General features: G+C 36.3%; 1 protein-coding gene across 1 annotated transcript in view; it reads right to left on the bottom strand.

Annotated features, from left to right (window-relative positions):
* FAT1 (FAT atypical cadherin 1) overlaps nt 1-21,970 on the bottom strand; it is a 102,525-nt gene that overhangs the window by 55,256 nt on the left and 25,299 nt on the right. The window contains exon 3 of the mRNA XM_041427914.1: nt 11,795-12,109. Within this exon, the coding sequence (XP_041283848.1) occupies nt 11,795-12,109 (315 nt within the window). The remainder of the gene's footprint in view (nt 1-11,794; nt 12,110-21,970) is intronic.

Genomic DNA, 21,970 nt, shown 5'->3' on the forward strand with positions numbered 1-21,970 from the left:
TCAGACAGTTCTCATAATACAGTAAGTCTCACGTCTGAAAGATCTCTTATGAGATAATTTTAAACTTCTTCTAACATCTCGGCACTCCCCAAAACATGAACAAAATGACTGATAAAACAATAATCCACGATTATTTCATCACTGACCCAAAGACAACTTTTTTTTCAGTCTTCTTTCAACTGATTTCAACTTAACTGTGTTTTAGACCTAACTTACCATACAAACAATGACCACCAGAAAAGGCCCACATTTTCTTTCTGAAGATGTTCAAATAAGCTTTTTGGCAAGACTATAGTCAAACCTTGTTTTCTATGTAAGTCAAAAATTATCTTCACAACCAAACCAAATGAACAGGTTAATAAAAGCAGGTCAATAAAAATGAATAGCAAAGGGATTGAAGAAGAGATTCCAGCTTTGCAGCTGGCAAAAAATAAACTGTCTGGAGCCATGCAATGACTGATGATGACTATTATAAGCTACAAAGTCTAACATATTACCACTGTCCTACATCACCATGAAGGCAGACTACCGAGTTAAAAAAGAAACAAGATAGTGCTAACAAGCTATCATACTGGAGCAAGTATATCATAAAGGAACTGAACTTTGGTTTACATAGTCTTAAAGATAATTCCTTAGCAATGTCACTTGCTTTTAATTCCTTAACTCTTCCTTGTTCTACACACCTTAATAACTCTCATTGAAACCAGCAACAGAATTGTCACCAGTAAGTTTCTAATGCTGAAATATGATTGTAAATATACAGTCCAAAGAGAAACTAGGATTATCATTTAAAAGCACCTTAAATGGCTACAAATGCCTCTTCTGCTCAAGTACAACACTTAAAAGCAATCATTACTGTTCTTTTAACAAAAATCTCAAAAATGGTACCACTTTTCAAGAAGAATTGAGAGCCTGGGTTCCTCTTTCAATTCTCCTAGCCATATACTCTCTCCATTAGTTCTGCTGTTGCTTGCTTGTTCTTTCTGGCCTCTTGAATTTTACCTTTTTTTGCTATGCAGTTCTTTAGGCAGAACAGAGATCCATTCTGCCCAGCAGAGCACACAGCCTGTGGCTAGGAGACTTTTCTGGATAGTCTAAATACACTTTTGGGGCTAAAGGACTTATTTTATACTTCATATATAAACTTCCTGATAAGTGTAATTACATACATGAGTTACAATACCCTAGCTTTCGAAAAATTAAAATGGAAACCTACTGCAGTACACTCTGATGAAGTCACTGCTCCCTTTTTGTTAAGTATAACATGATAGCACTGAACTAGTACAGTCTTTCACAGTTTTGGTGCCTTCTCTCCTTCAATTCCCACGTGTAGCCATTCAAGCAAAAGCCAACAGGACACTCCCACAGTGTACAGACACCTAAGTAAACTCCAGACTGAAAAGTCGGAAACACATTAAGAACTACATTCTGTTTGCTCTTCCGATCACCATTTCTTTTCACTTAGATATTTCCTTATTCCTGTTTCAAGTGCTAGTGCATATGCTCTGGATTTCATCCACAAAAAACACTCTTGGCACATTTGTCCCAGATGAATAGTTCTTGCCCTTTGAAAAGTACTCCGTGAAACGTCAAGCAATAATTGAGATCTCAGTCCTACCCAAGTCAGGACTGCATCAAACAAGGGGTAACACCCTGTCCATAAGGGTATATTTGTGCAGCACATTTACAGCAGTAACATCACAGAATATGCTGAGTTGGAAGGGACAAACAAGGATCATCAAGTCCAGCTCAGTGTTTATAGGCTTGTTGCCAAGACAGACTGTAAGCTTTGTATATAGGATCAAAAATTTGGCTAATATTTCATAACATCAGGCACCATGTTTATCTGTAACCAGGCAATTTAACTACTCAATTCTACTACTATAAAGTATAACTGCAAGGTGCACATCTGAAGTTGAGTCACTTACCTGAACTATTTTAAAAGCATCCTGGAATTTACTGAGCAGAATACTCATTAATCATATTTGTGATCTGAACATGAAGCAAAGACAAGCAACCCTCTAAAGATTACTTATGTACAGCATAAGGAAAAAATCAAAATTTACATAAACAGCTAAGCCATCCAATACAACAAACACGGTACAACTTCAATTTCAACTAGATTTCAAATTAAATGTAAAATTAGTGTTTATTGATCATAAAATTGTAGTAAATCATGTCATTTTGTATACTCTAATTAGTCACTGAGTACATTATTTTTAGTCTGGGTTTGCTAACATTGGTATTAACTTCTTGTGCAGTAATTTTTTTAGCAGTAAAATTATTTGGGAGATAATGAAAAGAACTATATAAATATTAACAAACACCCAATCAGCAACATTAAAATGTCTATGATCCTGCATTCTCAGTGCTTGAAAGCATTTAGGGTAAGTCCAGTCATTCATATTCTTTTGCCAGTTTCTGTCACACAGAAGATAAAACCCAGAACTGTAAGTCAAAAGCATTATACGATAAAATTTTAAAAATTGTATTTAATAGATAATAACAAATAGCTAAAACAATTTTGAATTAAAGATTAAACAAAAGTCACGTACGTTCATTTTAAGAAAACTAGTAAGCAATGATACATTTCCTCTAGAATGAACTTTGATCTTGTTATCAGCAGAACACTATAAATTTTTGTTACCTCTTTGCTTACTTTGTGAAAATATTCTTGCCTTCAAAATCCACGCCAATTCAAAGCCTTCAGTAATTAACTCTGAGTTACCTTATGTCCATCACTCATTTTTTATCTCATTTTGAGATAGATCATCTTCAATAAATAAGTACAGAATTATTACCATAAAATCACACATCATCTTGAAAGATCTTTTCAAACTTACATAACCTTACTTTATTTATAGTGCTCTGAACTCCCTATACATTTAAACCCTAAAACATTAATTTCTAAGTGAGAATTTGGGGATTCATAAAATGCTGCTGCCTCTTCCCTTGTTCTTTTTTTTTAATTGTATGTTATTTTCTACATTTACAATATAGAATGTATTAAAGTGCACAGTATTCTTATCTACTGATTTAAAGGGAACTGCTTTTGTAACTGCACCATATACACAAAGAACTTCATGCAATGCTCATAAAACAGATGATCAGGTAAACTGCTGTCAAAGATCTTGCCTTGGCTCTCAGCAAAACTGAGGAATAATTTTATAGATCACATCTAGCTAGTCCTTGAACTGTGACTCCACTGTGAATTTTTAAGCCGGAAAAAATTTATTACTTCATGTAGAACAACATTTTTTTCTGGGATTGATCTATTTTCATTGATTTAAAAAAATTCAAGGCAAGCTGATTTGAATCAGGGCTCTAATTCTGAGGAATTTTTTCTTATTATGAAATGAATCAATACTAATATTATAGCATTGTTATATACACAACTTCAAGTTACACTACTCAGAGATCCTACCAAGCAAAGCCTGCTATCTTTGAAAGCACATGTGAATGTGGGACTTTCCAAGTGGCTCACAACAGTATCTGATCACTGTCTCTTCCTTGACTAGAATTATAGTCTTGCATATTGTATACTCCAGCTCAAAAGAACATGTGATACAGGGAGCGTCTGGTTCTATTATCATTTCAAATATACCCTTGGCAAGTCTGCATAGGACACAAAGCTGAGTGGTGCAGATGACACAACAGAAGGACTGGATGGCATCCAGAGGGACCTGGACAAACTTGAGAGGTAGGTTCACAAGAACCTCATGAACTTCAGCAAGCCAAGGCACTGGGTCAGGGCAACCCCAGATATGAGTCCAGACTGGGAGATGAACTGAGAGCAGACTGAGATAAACTGCAGGGAAGGACTTGGGTGTTCTCATGGATGAAAAGCCGGACATGACCCTGCAATGTGCACTTGCAGGCCGAAAGGCCAACCACATCCTGAGCTGAATCCAAAGCAGCATGGCCAGCAGGTTGAGGAAGGGGATTCTGCCCCTCTACACTGCTCTGGTGAAACCCCACTTGGAATGCTGCATTCCAGCCCTGGGGATGGTCCTTAGACCCGTTAGATGGTCCTAGATGAGGCCACGAAAATGATCAGGGAGCTGAAGCATTTCTCAATGAAGACAGACTGAGAGAGTTTGGATTGCTTGGCATGGATAAGACGATGCTCTGGGAAGACCTTGTAGCTGCCTTCCAGTACCTAAAGGGGGCTTCTAAAACAGGAGAGCAACTTTTCACAAGGGCAGACAGTGATGGGACAAGGGAGAGGGAATGAGGGAAGATTTAGATTAGATGTTAGGAAGAAATTCTATACTCAGAGGGAGGTGAAGAACTGGAACAGGCTGCCCAGAGAAGTTGTGGATGCCCCATTCCTGGAAGTGCTTAAAGCTACACTGAATGGGTGCCTGAGCAATCGGATCTAGTGGGCGATATTCCTGCCCATGGCAGAGGCATTGGAACCAGATCAGATTTAAGGTCTCTTCCAACCCAAGCCTATGTTTCCATGACTGCTGCATCACAACATGGGAAAATTGAGAGAACTTCACTTTCTTCTACTCTTGGTTTACAACACAGATCATGCAAAGCACAACCTGAAGTTTTTATGTAGTTCCAGGGTCAAATAATGGAAAAGGAAAGGACTGCTGTGCTTCCCATTTATTTTCCCAAATTTTTTCTTTTTCCAAAGGGATGTAAGAGAACAAATAAAATAAAGTCCCAACACCGCCATGTAAGATTTAAAAGAAGTTCTCTCTACATAAAGCTGTCTCATGCTTTCAAGTAATTTTAAAAATAGCTGCCTCTATTATAGCAAAATGTCTATATTTGCAGATGCTATATCTCTAAATAGTGTAGAGTGAGTGGATATGAAAATATTATTAGAAATTTCAGATATTAACTTGCTTTCCCAGTTACAAAAAAGACCTAGCACTTCAAGTGCTTTTAAAAAGGCAAAACAAAGTAGCTTTTTGCAAAATTAAACTCTTTTTAAAAACATTTGGGCTAATTCTCGTTACATTTCCAGTAAAGAAAAAAATCTATCCTAGAGACAGTATAATCAAATACTTCACTTTCTCCATGTCACAGGTAAACACTTGAGCACATGGAGGCTACTACATACACTTTGAGCTGTGTGACATAAGTGAACAATAATTGAGCCTGCCATTGCTTACCAGCTGCAGAAGTTACATGAAAAAATTCAGCATTTTGATCTTTATTTAATTTTAAATCACATAAGCGTGCAATATACTAACACTGGTTTTATCCAAGTTCCAAAATATTATGTCAATTGGGATTAAAACCCACAAGTAGTTAAACAACAAAGACTTCCTTTGTTAAAATGAAGCCAATACTACTCTGTGGTCACTGACCCTTCATTTCCTCACTAAGTAATTCTCCAGTGTTATCGGAAACCAATGGAAGTTGTTTGCAGCTGTACCCATTTCCCATTTCACTTTGGTCTCCAAATCAGACAGACCAACAGACAGACACAAACACACTCTCCATTAAAGGTTACTGTGTAAAATGCACAGGATACAGTTATGTTTTGAAGTGGGCAATTACTCAAAGCTTCTGCTGAATTCCCCAACTAATACCCTTATCTAAATGGACTATCTCCTACACCATAGGATTACCAATTTCCTCAAAGGTACGTCCATAATATTCTCATAATAAATACCAAACTGCTTCATATATAAATCAATACAGCTTTACAACACTCCCAAGTAATTAGGTCACACAATTACTTTTATTTTACACCTGCAAAACCTAAGCATGGGAAAGTTAACAACTCAAAATTTTTCCTGGCATTCTCCTGTCCAGGTTGTGAACCCAAGTCTAGTTTTCAGAAGCATGCATCATTTTCACACCCAGTTTCGTTAAAAGCATAGAAAGCTATAATTTTGTGATCAGCATTTCAGCCAATATGAACCAAAATTGTTATATGGCACAGTAACTCTCTTCCTCATTTGCTATAATTGCTTTAAATTTCTGAGGTAAGGCATGACTTCTCAAGAAAGTGTTTTTTGCTACCCAGCCCTGATTCCCTCCCCAAGCCAAATCTGGTTGGCACAACAAATGTAACTAAGTCCTGGGGAAGTGGAAAGAAGCCTACCAATTGGGCAAAAGATCAGAAATTATTTCTAGCCTGAATATATGTGCAAGGTAATACAAAAAGTCTATAAGAGCACTATACAGATACCTGGTTAGGATTCAATTTTCTTGCTCAGTAATACTAGGGAGAGCTGGAACTCCTTTCTCTAAGCGAACGCAGATTTTGCCATTCTAGTGTGCATGCTGCACTTATAATGCAATATAACTTTTTTTCAGGCACCTTAACTCAGCAATCTTTGAGATATTCATCATACAGAGCCTATAACACTGAGCAGCAGCCGTATTTAAAAAACATGGCATAGCACAACTATTTCATCCATATGGAAACTGATACAGAGTTCAGGGAATTCAGTGAGCTTTTTTTGTTTACAGAGAATTCAGCCTAATGTCTCTAGTTGTATAGCAACTTAGGACGTTCTTCCTAGCTCTTCGATTTCCACATTTTACATATGACTTGCTGAGTTATTGTTAGTAATTTAAAAGGTAATAGCTTTCTTCTAATTTCACATGACATTTGCCATCCCACAATTTAAAAAGGAAAGCTAGAAGAAAAATACAAAATGGGAAACTATTCCCATTTCCCACAGGAAAAGAATTCGGTTGACAGTGTCATTCTGGGGAACTGTCAGCAAACATTTTAAACTGGGAAGCTCATTTGCAAATCACCCCTACACTTCTTACTAGGTGCAACAGAAAGCTCATATTTCATCCATGTCCTACCCTCCTCAGACAGAAAGAAATTACATGGTTTGATTGAAAGCTTTTAGTAAAATGAATACAATAACACTTTTGAAGAGAAACTAACAGATCAGTTTCTAAATATATAATTTCTAAATCCAAATATATTAGAAATTATAAAATCATAATTCATTGACTCATAAATGTACACTTATATGCAGTGGTATCATCAGCTACTACCTGTAGATGCCATACTAATTATCTGTTCCACTTTCTCTAAGAAAGCAATCCTGCTATCAAGTGTCATCCTTCCAAGACTTCTCAAAAGCACAAAAGCAAATTAAAATATTTTAAGCATAGGCACAAAGGGGAGGAAAAATATAATTTTTTCTATTCAATAGGACAGTGTTCTTGTAAACACAAATAGAAACATTGAGTAGTTTATTCCAAGCATTAAAATAACCAAATGTATTTTATAAATACAGACATGGAGCTTACAACTATATGTGAAACTTTTCAGTTCTACAAGTACCCAAATAGCTGACAAGCAAATAAACCACACCTGCAAGAAACAGAAATAGTACTAAAGCACTATTATACATACCGTATGTATTACATGTGCTTATAAAAGCATTGTATATGTATTTTAAGCTCCAAGGCACAGATCTCAGAACTTGTTTACTGCTACATAATCCTCTGCTGTGCATGAGTGTTGGTCAATGTGCAAATCTTTTCTGAGCCTCAGTGCAGTAGCTCTAGTGTTAAGTGCTGAGATTAACCACAGAGTCCCAGGAATGTGTTTGGAAAAGCCACCAAATCATGCAACTTCAACTGTTTCCACCTAAATGTATTAACATGAGTTGCAACTCTTCCACTTTGTCAATTACTTCTGCATTTAATTACAAGCTATGTTGCAAGAAGTTAAGCAGATATAAAGTAGTTACCATAATTTGCAGGTTTGTCTACATTTGTGTTGAGATTGAGCATGAAAGTTGTGGCATTCTCTTCCACAATTTTCTGTTCTCATTCTTTCTGGCAAATAATATTATTATAACTATTTTTATTCTACCTGGACAGCTCATATGTACAGCACTTTCTTTTCATTGCATGGAAACTCCAAAGGTAAATAAAATGTTATTTCATTTGCTTTCATGTAAGACCAAATATATGTGAAAAGATTACAAAAAGTCCTGTGATGTATCGTGTTATATATCCTGTTCCAAGAAGTGAAATAGCATGCAAAGAAAAACTTAGCAGTGTTTCCTTAAGTTATTTTATAATTATCTGAAATATAAAATACATTTTTAAGTGTCAGTGAAGATTTACTGAAGGGGGTGCTTGGAAACAGATTGCAGTAAGAAGCATCAGATACTACTTAAGCCCGCAGCATTTCTGAGAAATGAATCAGTCAATCAATAGTTCTTGTCATGAAAAGGAAGCTCTTCTTTTTGTGAATAATGAACTATATCCATTTCTAAAAATTCAGGATTATTGCATAAAGACACAGACATCTCATTCTGGAGTTCACAAAGTTCTAGAAATGTATTAGCTACATCAGGAGAACAGAATGCAGTGTTTCACTTGATACAGTGTTACATGTAGGTTGTTTTTATTTATAATCTGTATTACTATTATGTGTGAGAATTCCAACCATGGACACACAATACCCTAGCATTAAATTTTATAAAGAGAAAGGAAACAATGGATCCTTGACCAGGAGAAGAAATAATAACACATTACCCCCTAAGCTGTATTTTTAACAGTCACCACATATTTTAAGAATCCCAACTTAATGATCCCCAAGAATCCTAGCTTTTAGTTAACTTGAACTGAATGCCATTACAGTCCTCAACTCACTTTTGGGGATGCACAACAGCAGATATTTAACTCATACTGTCACTTTCAATGTTTCAACAGGATACAGTTAAAAGACTTGATTAATTTTCCAGCCCCATCTCCCCTGTGGTTGGAAGGAAAACTTGGGGCCCTGGGGAAGGTTTCTCTTCCTCGGACAAATACCTTACAGTGTGATAACTTCACAGGGTACAACAAGGATAATGTACACACATGAGCAAACAAGAGAAGACTTGATCTCTCCAATTCTAGTCAAATGTACTCTTCAGCTGAGCCCTCTTTTAACTGATCGGGGAAGATAAAACGCACTGTGTTATAACTAGAACAATAACCATTGTTTTTTAAAATGTTTTTTCAACTCCTTAACATGTCAATTCTACTGAAAACACTTTCACACAAAATAAGATCTATTCAGTTTAAATATATTCAATATCTGATAGACAGAAGAGAGACTTGAGAACTTATGAACTTGATAACCTCAGCCAAAACTCAACCCCTGTGTTAGTGCCCACTGCAGACTACCATTTTCAAACTGGTCATGTACAGGATAGGCAGTATGGGCCATTAGAGCACATGAAGTGGGAAGACAATATATATAAGGCAGCTTTTTAATATCCATTGAATTGTCTGAATGCACTCTAGGAACAAGTTTCCCTTCTCTGCTCTGCCCACTTTTCCCTTTCACTATGTTTAAAATGTCTGTTGAGAAGCATGTCTATCTAGCATTACAATTTTAACAGTAATAGACACCAGAGAAGGGTGGTATGAATGGCACATGATAGGTGAATACCTAAGCCTGGCCTTTTAATTATACTGGGGGAAAAAAAAAAAATTTCTTCTGCTGAATGTAAATCAGAGGGAGATTCTTTTATTCCCAGAGCTTGTATTCTGAAATATAATGATTTAATTATTTCCAGTTGCCCTTTTGCTTTTTATTCTTTAACACCAAACTGAGGACTGTGGATTGCACTGCTTACTTCTAGTGTATGCATGCCACAGTAAAGGCAGGTAAGAAGCTCTCTTGACAGAAAATCTTTATTCCTTTTCTATTAAGTGCTCCTTATCACTTCACCATCTAGTGTGCTGAGCTCTCTCTCTCAAGGTCCCTTAGTAATACAAATGAGATCACAGTAAGCTACTAACATAGAAAACTGCAAACTCTGTCTGAAGACAAGTCACAACCTCCCAGTGCCCTAATTCTACCCATTAAATAGGAATAAAGAAATTTCTTTACGTCAAAACTTCGGCAAGGGAGGTACAGTAGTGTCTTTTTTCAAAACACAGTTTGGAAAATACCACCTGATGATACAGGGAGCTGAAAGGGGAGGAAAAGAACAGAAGAAAGAGGAAGAGAAAATGACCTGCAGGAATATTTAAGGAAACAATAACCAAAACCAAGTGGCCAGTTATAGAGTAATGATGAAATGAATGGAGGTAGAATTTATGTTCCTTTGCAATTTGAATACTGCAGTCACTTTTTTTCCACCCAACTCACAGGCAATTTTATTCTAATTTTAACAGTATTATATTGAGAGACAACTAAGAATATCAAAGTGGCAGGCTAAAGAACTTTTTCAAAATCAGAAAGGGCAAGTAAGTAGATAAAAAAGCAGATTTTTTTTCTTTTGCATCGTGTAAAATGAGAAAAAAGAGACAGAGTAGACCAAATAGAAATAAAGGATACAAACACTTTCTGCATTCACTTTAGAAGACTGTGGTTGAATTTGTCTTGCTTTACTTTTCAGGCTCCCTTTTCTCTAAAACCAACATTTTGTAAATATAGTATTTAGATGAAGACTTTAACTATACTAAATATCTTCCGTTGCTATAGCTATTTCATATGTCCCTCTTGGCAGTGTTTTCACAGATGCAGCACATGCTGACAAAAAAGCTATAGGCAGAAATAACCCAAATAACCTATCTGTGTTTGCACTCCGAGCTTTGCTGACACGGCAATTGCAATTGATAAAGTACACAAGTATTTTATACCCTGAGCTGAAATAACTACAAAACAAAACGAAGGCCATAGCCTTCAAAATGTTTTTTTTTCCACTCCATTTTTGTTCCTTTAAGTCCCCTGAAATTGTTTCCATGAATGGGCAAGAGCTAAATTAATAAAACTACTGCTCCCTTGTACTTACTGGGTTTGTAATAGATTAAAGTCACTCACCACACTTCTGCAGGACTTCTAATCTAAAACTCTCTGAATTGTGAGAAAAAAAAAAACCTGGCTGAGTGAATCAAAAGCATCTCTTATAATTTTTGCTGTGAAATAATACCTAAACACAATATATAAAAAGCTAAGCTGGGCACAACCTTGCAAAAAACCTCCAAGTTCTTCTCTAGCCTTAAACTGTGGGAAAAACATCCAATATGTGTATTATTTTCTCCACATTCAGAAGGAAGGGATGGTAAGCAACCCTTAAAATATTTTCAAAATTACTGGGTAGCTTCACTTAAGACTGATTATTGTGCTTCCCATCTGTCTGTCCTACACACTTTTCAGTACCTGCAATTCAGTTACTAAAAGGTCACCTGGTTCTTGTGTTTGCACTCCCCTGTTAAAACCTCAGTGTTTTTTTCTGAAGCTTTCCAAATAACCAGTGAACTCAGACTCTTTATTTTCATTGCATAAAAACCACAGCTGAAAATAATCCTCCAGATTATGCATTTCTAGCAGCAGCAATAGTTAATTACAAAAAGTATCTTCTGACTGTGGGACAAGTGAGTCTGCAGGTATTAAATGGCTTATTTTGCTTAGACTAACATGACTTCCTCCCCACCACCACCAAAAAATGACTTTTAAAAAGGCCTGACACAAAAACCATGAGGACAACTAAAAACTATTTGGATGAAACAAAACTAAAATATGGGTTTTTACTGTATACTCACTGCACTATAAAAATACATGGACATTGACCAATCTAGTGTGGAGCTACTCAGAAGTGAGCCTTCACAAAAGCCTGACGTGGATGTCAAGTACTTTGAACCATGTGCTCCACTCTCATATCCTTTTCTACATGTTTGTATAACTTACTAATATTGACACAGCCCAAGATACCAGCTTAACTCCAGTTATTGTGAAAGCATGTTTTCAACATTAAACCAAAGATTTCGATTTCACCTGGTTTATACACTTATGCAAACACATTAATTTATTAATACATAAAATAAAATACTGCATTGTACTTACCAGTTTTGGGGTTTATTGAGAAGAATCCCTGTGGATTTCCACTTGTAATCTTGTAGGTTAGTTTTTCGCTTGAGCTTGAATCTGGATCAAATGCCTCAATCTGAATGACAGACACATCTTTAGGCGAGTTTTCCATGACCTCTGGGTAATAAACTGGTTCTGTGGTCTGAGGAGCATTATCATTAACATCCCCAACTTCTATGTAGATTTCAATGAAAGATGATAAGGGCACAACCCCTTGGTCTGTTGCATAAACAGTAAGCCAGTAATGCGAAGTAGTCTCACGATCCAGGTGGTCTGCAGTCTCAATAATGCCTGTTTAATAGGAAGAAAGATAAAGAGAAAATGCTCAGTAAGTATGCAGAAATGTGTAAAAATACAGTAAGCAACAAGTTTAAGTAAATTAATAAATCAAAATTAATACAAGTTCAAAATAACCAGCATTGATTCCATGGTGTGTGCTAATACACACACACGCACATTAAGGCTAATCTGAAGCCACAAAAAATAAAATTACTGTAAGTTTCCAGCAATTGTGCATCACGTATTAATATATTACTTGATTTCCTTTCCAACACCTTTTGAAATACAACAGACCAGTTAGCGCTATTCAGAAGATCAGTATTGCCTAAAAGATTAAATCAAATGCGTAATTCACAATCTTTTGGGACTTGAATGACCCTCTTTACTCATGACTGTAAATTTTATGCCATATTAAACTACCTGGCTGAGACGCCAAACTCTTGACCTCTCTAATATTATTCATATTAATGAGTAACTACTTAAATGTGAAACATTTTTATCTCTGTGCCCAAATTAATTATTTGACTGAACTTTCTTTATATGCTGATTTATGTTCACACAGACATGTCAAAGAAAAAAAAACAAAAGTTATACCAAAGCTAAGCTTTGCCACATTAGGACTAACCAATGGTTGCCATTACTCTAGAAATGGAAGGCAGCAAAAATAGGGGCAAAAATCTGCTCAATCTTACAAACACAGAATGAATTACCAAATAAGGAACTACTATACAATTTACAAACTCAATAAAAAGCTGTCTGCTGAGCCTACAGGAGATTGTCTGAGCCAGAACTGACTAAAGAATTTACACAGCATGAAGAAATACAACTTTATTTTTACAAGCAGCTTACTCTACAGGTACAGCCGTATTATGCATGCATCAAAAGGCTGTGTGGAATGGTGTAACCCATAAGATGGGGGATGAATATTAGAGTCATGGAGCCACGGCAGAATAAAACTTCACACTTTCCTTTTCCTGATCCAATCGCTCCTACAGGGTGTCTGATTTGAGATATTTTCTTAAAAGAACTTAAAACCAACCTGATACATATCAGGATGAAGAACAGAGTAAGTCCTTGCAACCATTTCAATGGAAATTCTGAAGGGCTTTGTCATGGCTCTTACTATTTATTATATACTCACACAACAGGACTAATCAGAACTGGAGCTAAGATGAGTCAACCTACCATGACAGACAGTTCTGGACTCTGGATAAAGCCACATAATGTGAGTGGGCAGGATGTGGCACTTCTACTGAGCTTGTTTACTTCACACAGATACATATATCTTTATATATTTACATATACACACCATCAGTCACAGGATCTCAATAAAACTATGCCACTGTTTTCACAGGAGTTGTTTGGGAAAGAAATTGACTTCAAGTATTGTGTGCTTCACACACTACAGACACTTTTTTTGATACATTATACTGACTGAGCAAAATACTAAGGAATTACTTATTGGTTCATTACTTTCTTTGCCTTGTGAGAAGCTGGTCTGACCATGGCAGGTTAAAATTTTAAGATGTTGATAAGATCACTTCAGAAGGGCTGGAGGGGATTGAAACTGATGCTTACACCTGCGAACTCCCATATATAGCATTTCAAGCAACACAGCATTTCAGAACTACCACCAGATGTCAGTGTGGAAATTGGTTTAATATAGTGTCAAAGGCTGCAGAGCTGGGGTAAAAAGGAGGGGCACTGCAATTTCAAAATAGGCATGCATTACATGCAGTCTATGAAAGTTTTCCTAAAGTAAACTACTGGCTTTATAATTTCCTTTTTTATTTTTTTGTGGAACAACATCATCAACAACTAAATTCAGATGTTAATTAATACTGATATTTCACATTTCCGGTCTCTCTGCCTCAGTATTTATATTTTGTTTGATGACATTTTACTATTACAACAAAACGGTAATACCATCCAGTACTCACTGGATTTGTGCACTGGTTTCCTGAAGAGCTTCTGCATAAATTTGCTCTTAATAATGGACATAGCCTTGAGGACTCAGTTACCCAGAGTCTACTTTGTAACTCATGGCACACTTTTTGCATGACTCTGCCTCAGCCAGGAGACTTGCTTGATAGTAATCAAATTTGGTACTATGGCCTCACTTCTAAATCTAAATGCTGGATGTAGCATACAAGCACTTAATCTTAACTCTGGGTGGACTCTATGTATGCCCTGGAAAGTTCTGTAAAGCCTTCATGTCCTACCAAAGAGAAGATTGGATTGTATTAACTCCCTTTCTATCAAGGGTTCCAGCAATGCAGCTTTTATTACTTGTGATTCGTGCTGAAAAGAACAACTGTTTTCATTTTACACATCCCACTTTTTAAACAGTAGCTGCATCAGAACTGGCATATTAATTTAAACATAGCCTTGACTGATTCTAAAGAAAGATTAAAAGAGACTCTTGTGGAAATGAAGCTCACTTCCTGCAATATGCTCACCCAACATCTACAAATTTTACCTCCCTAGTTATCAAAGCCCTCCTCAAGTAAAAGGATGACTGAACCTATTTTGCTTTTGTAGTGTATTAGCTCTCAAATGTCCATTCCCTTAAGTCACATCCATCACATGGAATGAAGAGGAAAAAAATGTACTACACCCAAAAAAAGTATCTCAAAAAGAAATATGTGGAAAAAATTGCAACATGACACAGTGCAGATGGGCAACTTTGTCTTTTGGTTAATTTTTAATTTCAAATTAGATCTGCATATATAATATTACTTCTGTATATTTTACATAGACTTTGCAGAGTGTTCAAAAAAAGGCTTAGAATCTGTCGAATGACTTGAACACTGGATACATCATGTAACAATGGTTCCCCAATACGATAGCTCTGGCTTTCAGGATGTCCCAGTTTCCTACAGCACCAATCACACTCTAAGCATGCATTAGTCAGAGTAACAGGGAATTTAATTGGTTTTCCTTCCATTTTTCTCATGTTTCTCACTAAAATGATCCTGATATTGAGTGTGAACATTTTTTCTTTATGTAGCCTTTACAATTCCAATCTGAAATAGAAACCATCCAGGAAAACAATTCTATGATCAGTCACCTGTGCAAAACCATCTACCTAACTGTGTAACACTAATCAACAGGTTAACTCCTGAATTAATTTTTTTTTTAAGGTACAAAGGACACAGTTTAAAATAGATGCAATAGACAGTCATGAATATGCAAGTTGGGAAATGTGTATTTGTGGACATCCTATCCCAGGAAGTGTTCAAGGCCAGCTCGGATGGGTCTTTGAACAACCTGGTCTAGTGAAAGGTGTCTCTGCCCATGGGCAGAGAGTTGGAACTAGATGAACTTTTAAGGTTCTTTCCAGCTCAAACCATTCTACAATTCCATGATTACTAGAGACAGGCATCGCAGGTAAGTGATTGATTACTTTGACAAAATCTAAAATGAAGACTCAAAACAACATTCCTGCATCGTAAAAGCTATGAAAAAGGGAACAGGAAGATACAGAACAAAAATTTCCCTTCAGCCTTCACATATTAAGAGCTGTGGAGGAAAGGCCACCACACCTAGCTCTGCTCATTGCTCAAAGCCGCAGGCAATATAGCAAGGGAAGGGATGACTGGTCTATTAATATGACTCAGCTTTCTTCCTGATGTTTGAACCCAGCAATAAAATGGTGCAGATATACTAATCCAGCACACATCCAGGGGTGGCAGCAGGCTCAGACAATCAAAACTTGAATTTCTTCTGGTTCTATATCAGCTTTTACAGCACAAAGTACAATCAAAGCTAAACACACATATGAAGGACTTCAGTTTTTTCTCTGCCCCCTCATCAACCTTATGTTACATCAGTAATTAGAAAACACCATTCTATTGTCATTACTCTAGTTGAAATTGCTCCTGCTTCTGAAAGTTTAACAATAAATCTTTCCTGATTTTGCCTGTGAGAACACTAATAGTTTCATTTTTAATTTCTATTGAACAATAATGAGTAAAATTGCATGAAAACTTCAGTAGCCTACTACACCTTCAAAAGAACAGAAGCTCAAAACAAACTGACTGGTTACTTTTGTTAACAATGATAACAATCATTCTCCTACCAAATCACAGGTCTAGAACCAGTCCTTTAAGTACCATTGGTCCTTGTCTTAGTTTTCTGCTTTTGCAAATGCTGACTACAGTAGCCTGTTTTACATATCAGGGCAGCATAAGACTGCATAATGCCTGAAAACCAGCACTCAGCACTTGTGGAATTTATAAATTCACTGGTTTCTAGTTCCAGTGGTTCTCAGAGTATCAGAGAAAAAACTGATCAGGACTCCTATAGCAAACATAAATAATAAAACAATCTAACAAGAGTTAATTTGTTTTAATCTTGCAAACATCTAGATCCATTAAGCATCAGTAAGATGTTGATCATATCATCAGTTTCAACAGCATGTTTGGGCTCCTAGAAAGAATTTTTCCTTTTCTCTTAGAGTGGTACAAAGCACAAGTAAGAAATACACCTTAAGTGCTTCTACTGTATCTCTAATGCTGTAAAAGCTCCATCTCTGCTCTAACTCTTCTCCCATTCAACGAATATCTTTAATCAGCAGATTTCCCATCCATCCTCTATGCTAAAGCAGTTGGCTAATTTTGACTTTTACAAACAATTTGCTTTTTACATAGCAAGACAAGTTGAGAAATCTGCTAATGAATCTTTCACATGTATGGTAATCCCAAAGACTTGCAAACATTGTTATTCAAAACATAAAGTGAAGTGAGGATTTAAAAAGCATTTTTCATTTGACTGGCTCTGCAATCCTGACACCTTTCAGGTGGTCAGGATGAAAAGAAATTTAAATTCAGTCACTAACCACCAGAGGGGAGCACAAAAGAGCTCTGATGAAATGTTTCTCAGTCATCTGCAAGAGGACATCAGAACTGATTTTACAATATTCATATGTCTGAAATTTTAGACTGGATATTGTTCCCACTTGATGCAGTCGGACTTTTCTATCAATTTCATTAAAGGAAGGCAAAAGTCCTATGTGACTACTGTAGAACATAATTTAGAGAGAATTTAAGGTGTAGTAATAGGATGGTATATGAATACAGCAACTAAGGAAAAAGTCAAAAGAGTAACCCCACTGTCAACAAGAACCAACACTTCCCCCAGTTTAAATCCCACAACACAAATCACTACAACCACAGTCACTCTTAAAAACAAAAATAAGCATAAAATACACCTCAAATCTGACACTCTTACATATGCCAATTTTATCTAATTAACAAATGCTCAAACTATAATACTCCCAATTCCCAGGGATGATCCTCCTTAAGTGTGCTTATCCATAAGAACTCTAATTAACAATATTAATGATTCCAGAATGGAAATCAAAACCTGCAATCATTTCTCAGCAAAGCATGAAAATGCAGTTTAGCAGAATTTGCCCTTGGAATGACATTTGAAACGAACTAAGAAATCCCTGGGTTGGAACATGATGCTTGAAATCTGATTACAAACTCAATTAATCTAAGTTCTAATAAGTTGGGTAAATCAAAAAGCTTCTTCAGCTGCTTTAAAAGCCATTCGGAGGGCTAGCGGGAAAGCAGTATTTTACAAATTGCACGAACAAAAGTTTTGATCAAATATGACCTTCAGCAAACAACCAATTCAAATCTAAGTTTCAAAAGCCAGTGGATTAAGCCTGTTACAAACACGGAGACATGCTGTCCTCAATGGCACTAGACTGCCAGCACACCAAGCCAGACTGCAACTGGCCTGAATTCTAAACAAACAGCAAGTCACTGCAGGGTAAGCTACCTCAAAGGCCTGCACACTCTTTTAAGCTAGATATAAAATTGCTCAACACATACTGCAGTTTACTATGTGAATCTCTGCTATCTCAAGATAGGCAACACATATATTTTCCAGAAGTTACTATGTGAACAAGGGCCCAAAGGACCCCGGCTCCCAGAAGTTTACTCGCCAGTTTTTCTGGGAAAATTTCTGCTTTATATTTTGTGAAACTTTGCTTAAGTTGTTGTTAAAGAAAGAGTTTGTTAGTGGTTTGGCTGCCTTCCTAAGTCAAGCCTTATTTAATCAAATACTATCATACTTTGGCTTCTAAAGTTATACAATTCAAAACAGACAGTTTTCAGGTTGTTACTAAAACCTCCACAAGTGCATGGCTAGAATAGGCCAGAAAAACAAAGACATTTTATAAAGCTGGTATTTTCAACTTTTGGTTTTTTGTGCAGCTCCTTTTATGTGAAATAGCATCCATTCTAATAACTTTGCTAATGACAATGCAGTTCTTCAAACACCCAGATCAAACACAGATGAACACAAATTACTTCCTATCCATCTCTTCTTATATGCTTTGTTTTTCCTAGATTTTTTCTTACATTATTATCTATCATGATGTGATTAGCATTTTCCTGAGCTGTATAAATACAGAGGCAGAGAGCAGAGAGGACAGCATTAAAAAACCAAAAAACAAACAGTCCCCCACCCCTCAAAAACTGGCACCCACAAGAAACCAGGGAAGAGCATCTGGCATAGGAAAAGATGCAGTGCTTGTCTGCTTCTCAGCAGACCCCAGAGGCCTTAAAGAGGAACACATCCACTCTTTTACCCTCCTTTTCCCCTTGAGTAACTTCCAGAGGCACAATCAAACCAGGACAGTTGGCAAGTGCAACCCTGTGTGCTCCTGTGTGTTACACATAGGGGTTTTTCACTTGTTTTTTCCCCTCCACTTTATGATCCCCACCAGAAATGCTAAGAAGGAAGGAAGGTGACTTGGAAAAAAGAGCGCATTTATTAACAGTTATGGTATCTACCCGTGCAAGATAAAATAGACTACAGCAGAGTATAGTGCACTATTTACAAGTACTACACCCATCTGTAATATTAAATGTGGCCAATGTCATAGCTCAGATTCTTTCCACTTTTACAGCAATTAAAAAAAAACCCTCTATCTGTGTTTCTGTTAACTTCTCAACTTCCTTCTGATAACTTCTGGTCATGACTGTAATCTGACATTGGGAAATGCCTTGAAGCAGCAGTCACAACCCTACATACCATAAAATGTTTTATAATTTGAAGGTTTTGAAACATGTAACCTATTGAACTTTGACTAAAAAAATTATTCTTTCCCCAAGGCCACTGTGCTACTGTAACTCAGGCTTCTACCAAGCACCAGTTGTGTAAGAGACAACTCAACCTGAAGCCTACCATGCTTCTGAAACAGCAGCCAATGCTAATGTCAACAAAATTTAATAGTATTTGATCACTCAAGTGTAATAGATAACCACTTACCAAAACCAGAACAAAGACAGCACAATATCACATCAGCCCTAATTTTACACAAACCAACTATCCTTAAGCACTGAAAATTTTATGTATGCCCTGCCACAAAGACAACAAACTATTCAGTACATAAAACATCATCTGAAAAGCCCAAAATCTCCATCCTGGTAAGTCCATGAAACAATCTCCTTCTAAAGAAGGAATGGCATGGGATTCCTCTTGCAAAAGTGAAGTGTCAGCTCATCCACTCTATAAACACAGCAGAATACCAAGAGAGGCACAGCACTCTAACTCCTGAAATATTTAAGACTTTTGGCAGGCACTGTGAACTTTTTAAAAGTATATACAATCTCTTCTTTTAAGAAAAGTATTATTTTTGACAAATAAGCTGAGTTACTTTTATTGTGTGTGCACTTTGAACAGGAAGCATTACATGATTGTGCCTCTACGGAACAAGGTGCAAAAGCCACCCAGAGAAATAGGATTTGCTTTTCACTTACATAGCAATTTAAAGCTTATCACTGACAATGCAAGCTACTCATATCAGACTTCTGGCATCTGAAGATTCACACAGACTAAACTGTACTGATTCAGAATATAAATAATCCTTTCTTGCAGCTCTGAAGGAGAGCAAAAAGTTTTACCAACTATTGCTTGCCTTTGAATCACACATGAACAAGTGATGTTCACTGCTTTTCACCAGCCTCTTCTCCAGAAGCATTAATCAGGCAAAGACAGAAAGACTGTAACCTGGTAACAAACCATCGATAGTGGGTTTTCCATACCTCAAAATGAGGTGACTTGTCTGCAAACAAGTCTGATATTCCTTGTCTGAGGAATATCAATGTGCAAAACTGATGATTCAGTCTAGTCTGAAATAGTTTATTTTTCTGGTTTGCCTAAGCTGAAATGCAAATAAACGCAATTCTGATTTATTTTTCAAATAATTTGGTGCTTTACCTTTTACATGCATCCTGGTTAATGTTATGGGGAAAAAAACCCAGAAAACCAACCAAACAACTTAAGAGTTTCTCACGTACCCCAAGATAATATTGTCTAGCATACAATATAAACAACATAACCAATACAAATGTTTATTCTAAAAGTTAATGCTTGTCACACTTATTTTACAGATTTTACACATTTGTTTCTTTAAATATTCAATAAATTACTATACAGTGGTTTTAATTCACTTTTATATGTATATAACATTTCTTCTTTATCATAAATAAAGTTCTTCTTTATAAGAAAGGCAAGGAAAAAACCTAAACTTCACAACTTCAGCTTCAGAGAATGCACTGAAAAATTTCTCTCAGGAAAAGCTACAAAATAAAAAAAAGTACTTAAAAGAAGCTGAAAGTATCATATTGGAACTACAAGTCTTTTGTCAGCATGTATAAGGGTAGATTCCAGAGAATGTGATTAAATTTTGTTTATAGCTCTTTGACATAGAAAGCTATACACATTTCAGGTTGTGTTTGGTGTACTACCAGCTGAGAAATCATGCTTAGCTAGAACTGTTAAATGGAAAGCAACTCCTGTTGCTGTTTCAAGGACAAATTACTGATTTTCTAACCAATCAAGGCCTGGAAAGTTTCAAATAAAATCGCAATCAATATCACTAAGTTAATGGAACTGCAGCAGTAGCAAGACCTTAAACATGTAGAGTACACCACTGCTTGCTTTCTTTCCAGGGACCAGTTATTACAAGTTCTGGGAGACAGAAGGGGAAGAATATCACCGCAACAGAACCCACTCTTAAACAGAGTAGAGGAACAGGTACCAGCAGAGCAGATTTAAAATTAAAAAAAAAAAAACAAAAACAAAAACAAAAAAAACCCAAACAAACAAACAAAAAAAAAGCCCAAATGGAACAAAGAAAAACCTCAGTCATAATAAAATGATGTTTTCTATCTCAAATTCTACTTCCCTGAACTGACTAGATGCAGCTAAATATATAGCCAAATCCAGTTTTGTAACAGTATCTTAAATAAATGTGATATTAGTACAAGCTCTCAAACCCCCCAGGTTTCATTAAAAAACGACTGTATTTGAAATTAAAGAATTTCTATGACACTAATGGAACAACAGCAAGAGCAGTCAATGAAACAATCAGACACTACCAGTGTCCAGTGAAATCTGTCTCACTCTTCCAAGCCCATAGAAATTATCAAGGCTGTCCTTTTAAAACATTTTGTGGGGACAAAAACTTGGCATCCAAAGAGTCTCAGCATATGGTCAAATCCAAGCCTTGACATAAAACTTGAAAAAACACAGAACAGTTTATGCATCACTTCTGTGCTATGAAGGAACAGCAGTAACTTGAATAGTGTTCAAGTGGAGAGAGATAAAGGGTCACTACTGCCCTCTGCTATGTACAGCTTATAAACCAGGTAGGTAGACAGATCTGAAGAAATACAGAATGCCCAACAGTTAAATGCAGCTGTCCCTTAAATAAGCATCTAGAGATAGTACAAAGACCTAGAAGTTAAGACATGCATGGTTAAAGTTCTATGCCAAAACCAGACTATATTTTAAAACATAGAAAAAATAGATTTAGCATGTACCATTATCATGTAAATGGGTAAAGTCGAA

The sequence above is a fragment of the Onychostruthus taczanowskii genome, unplaced genomic scaffold (genome assembly GCF_017590055.1).
Source record: "Onychostruthus taczanowskii isolate IOZ18803 unplaced genomic scaffold, ASM1759005v1 scaffold12, whole genome shotgun sequence".
Taxonomy (NCBI): Eukaryota; Metazoa; Chordata; class Aves; order Passeriformes; family Passeridae; genus Onychostruthus; species Onychostruthus taczanowskii.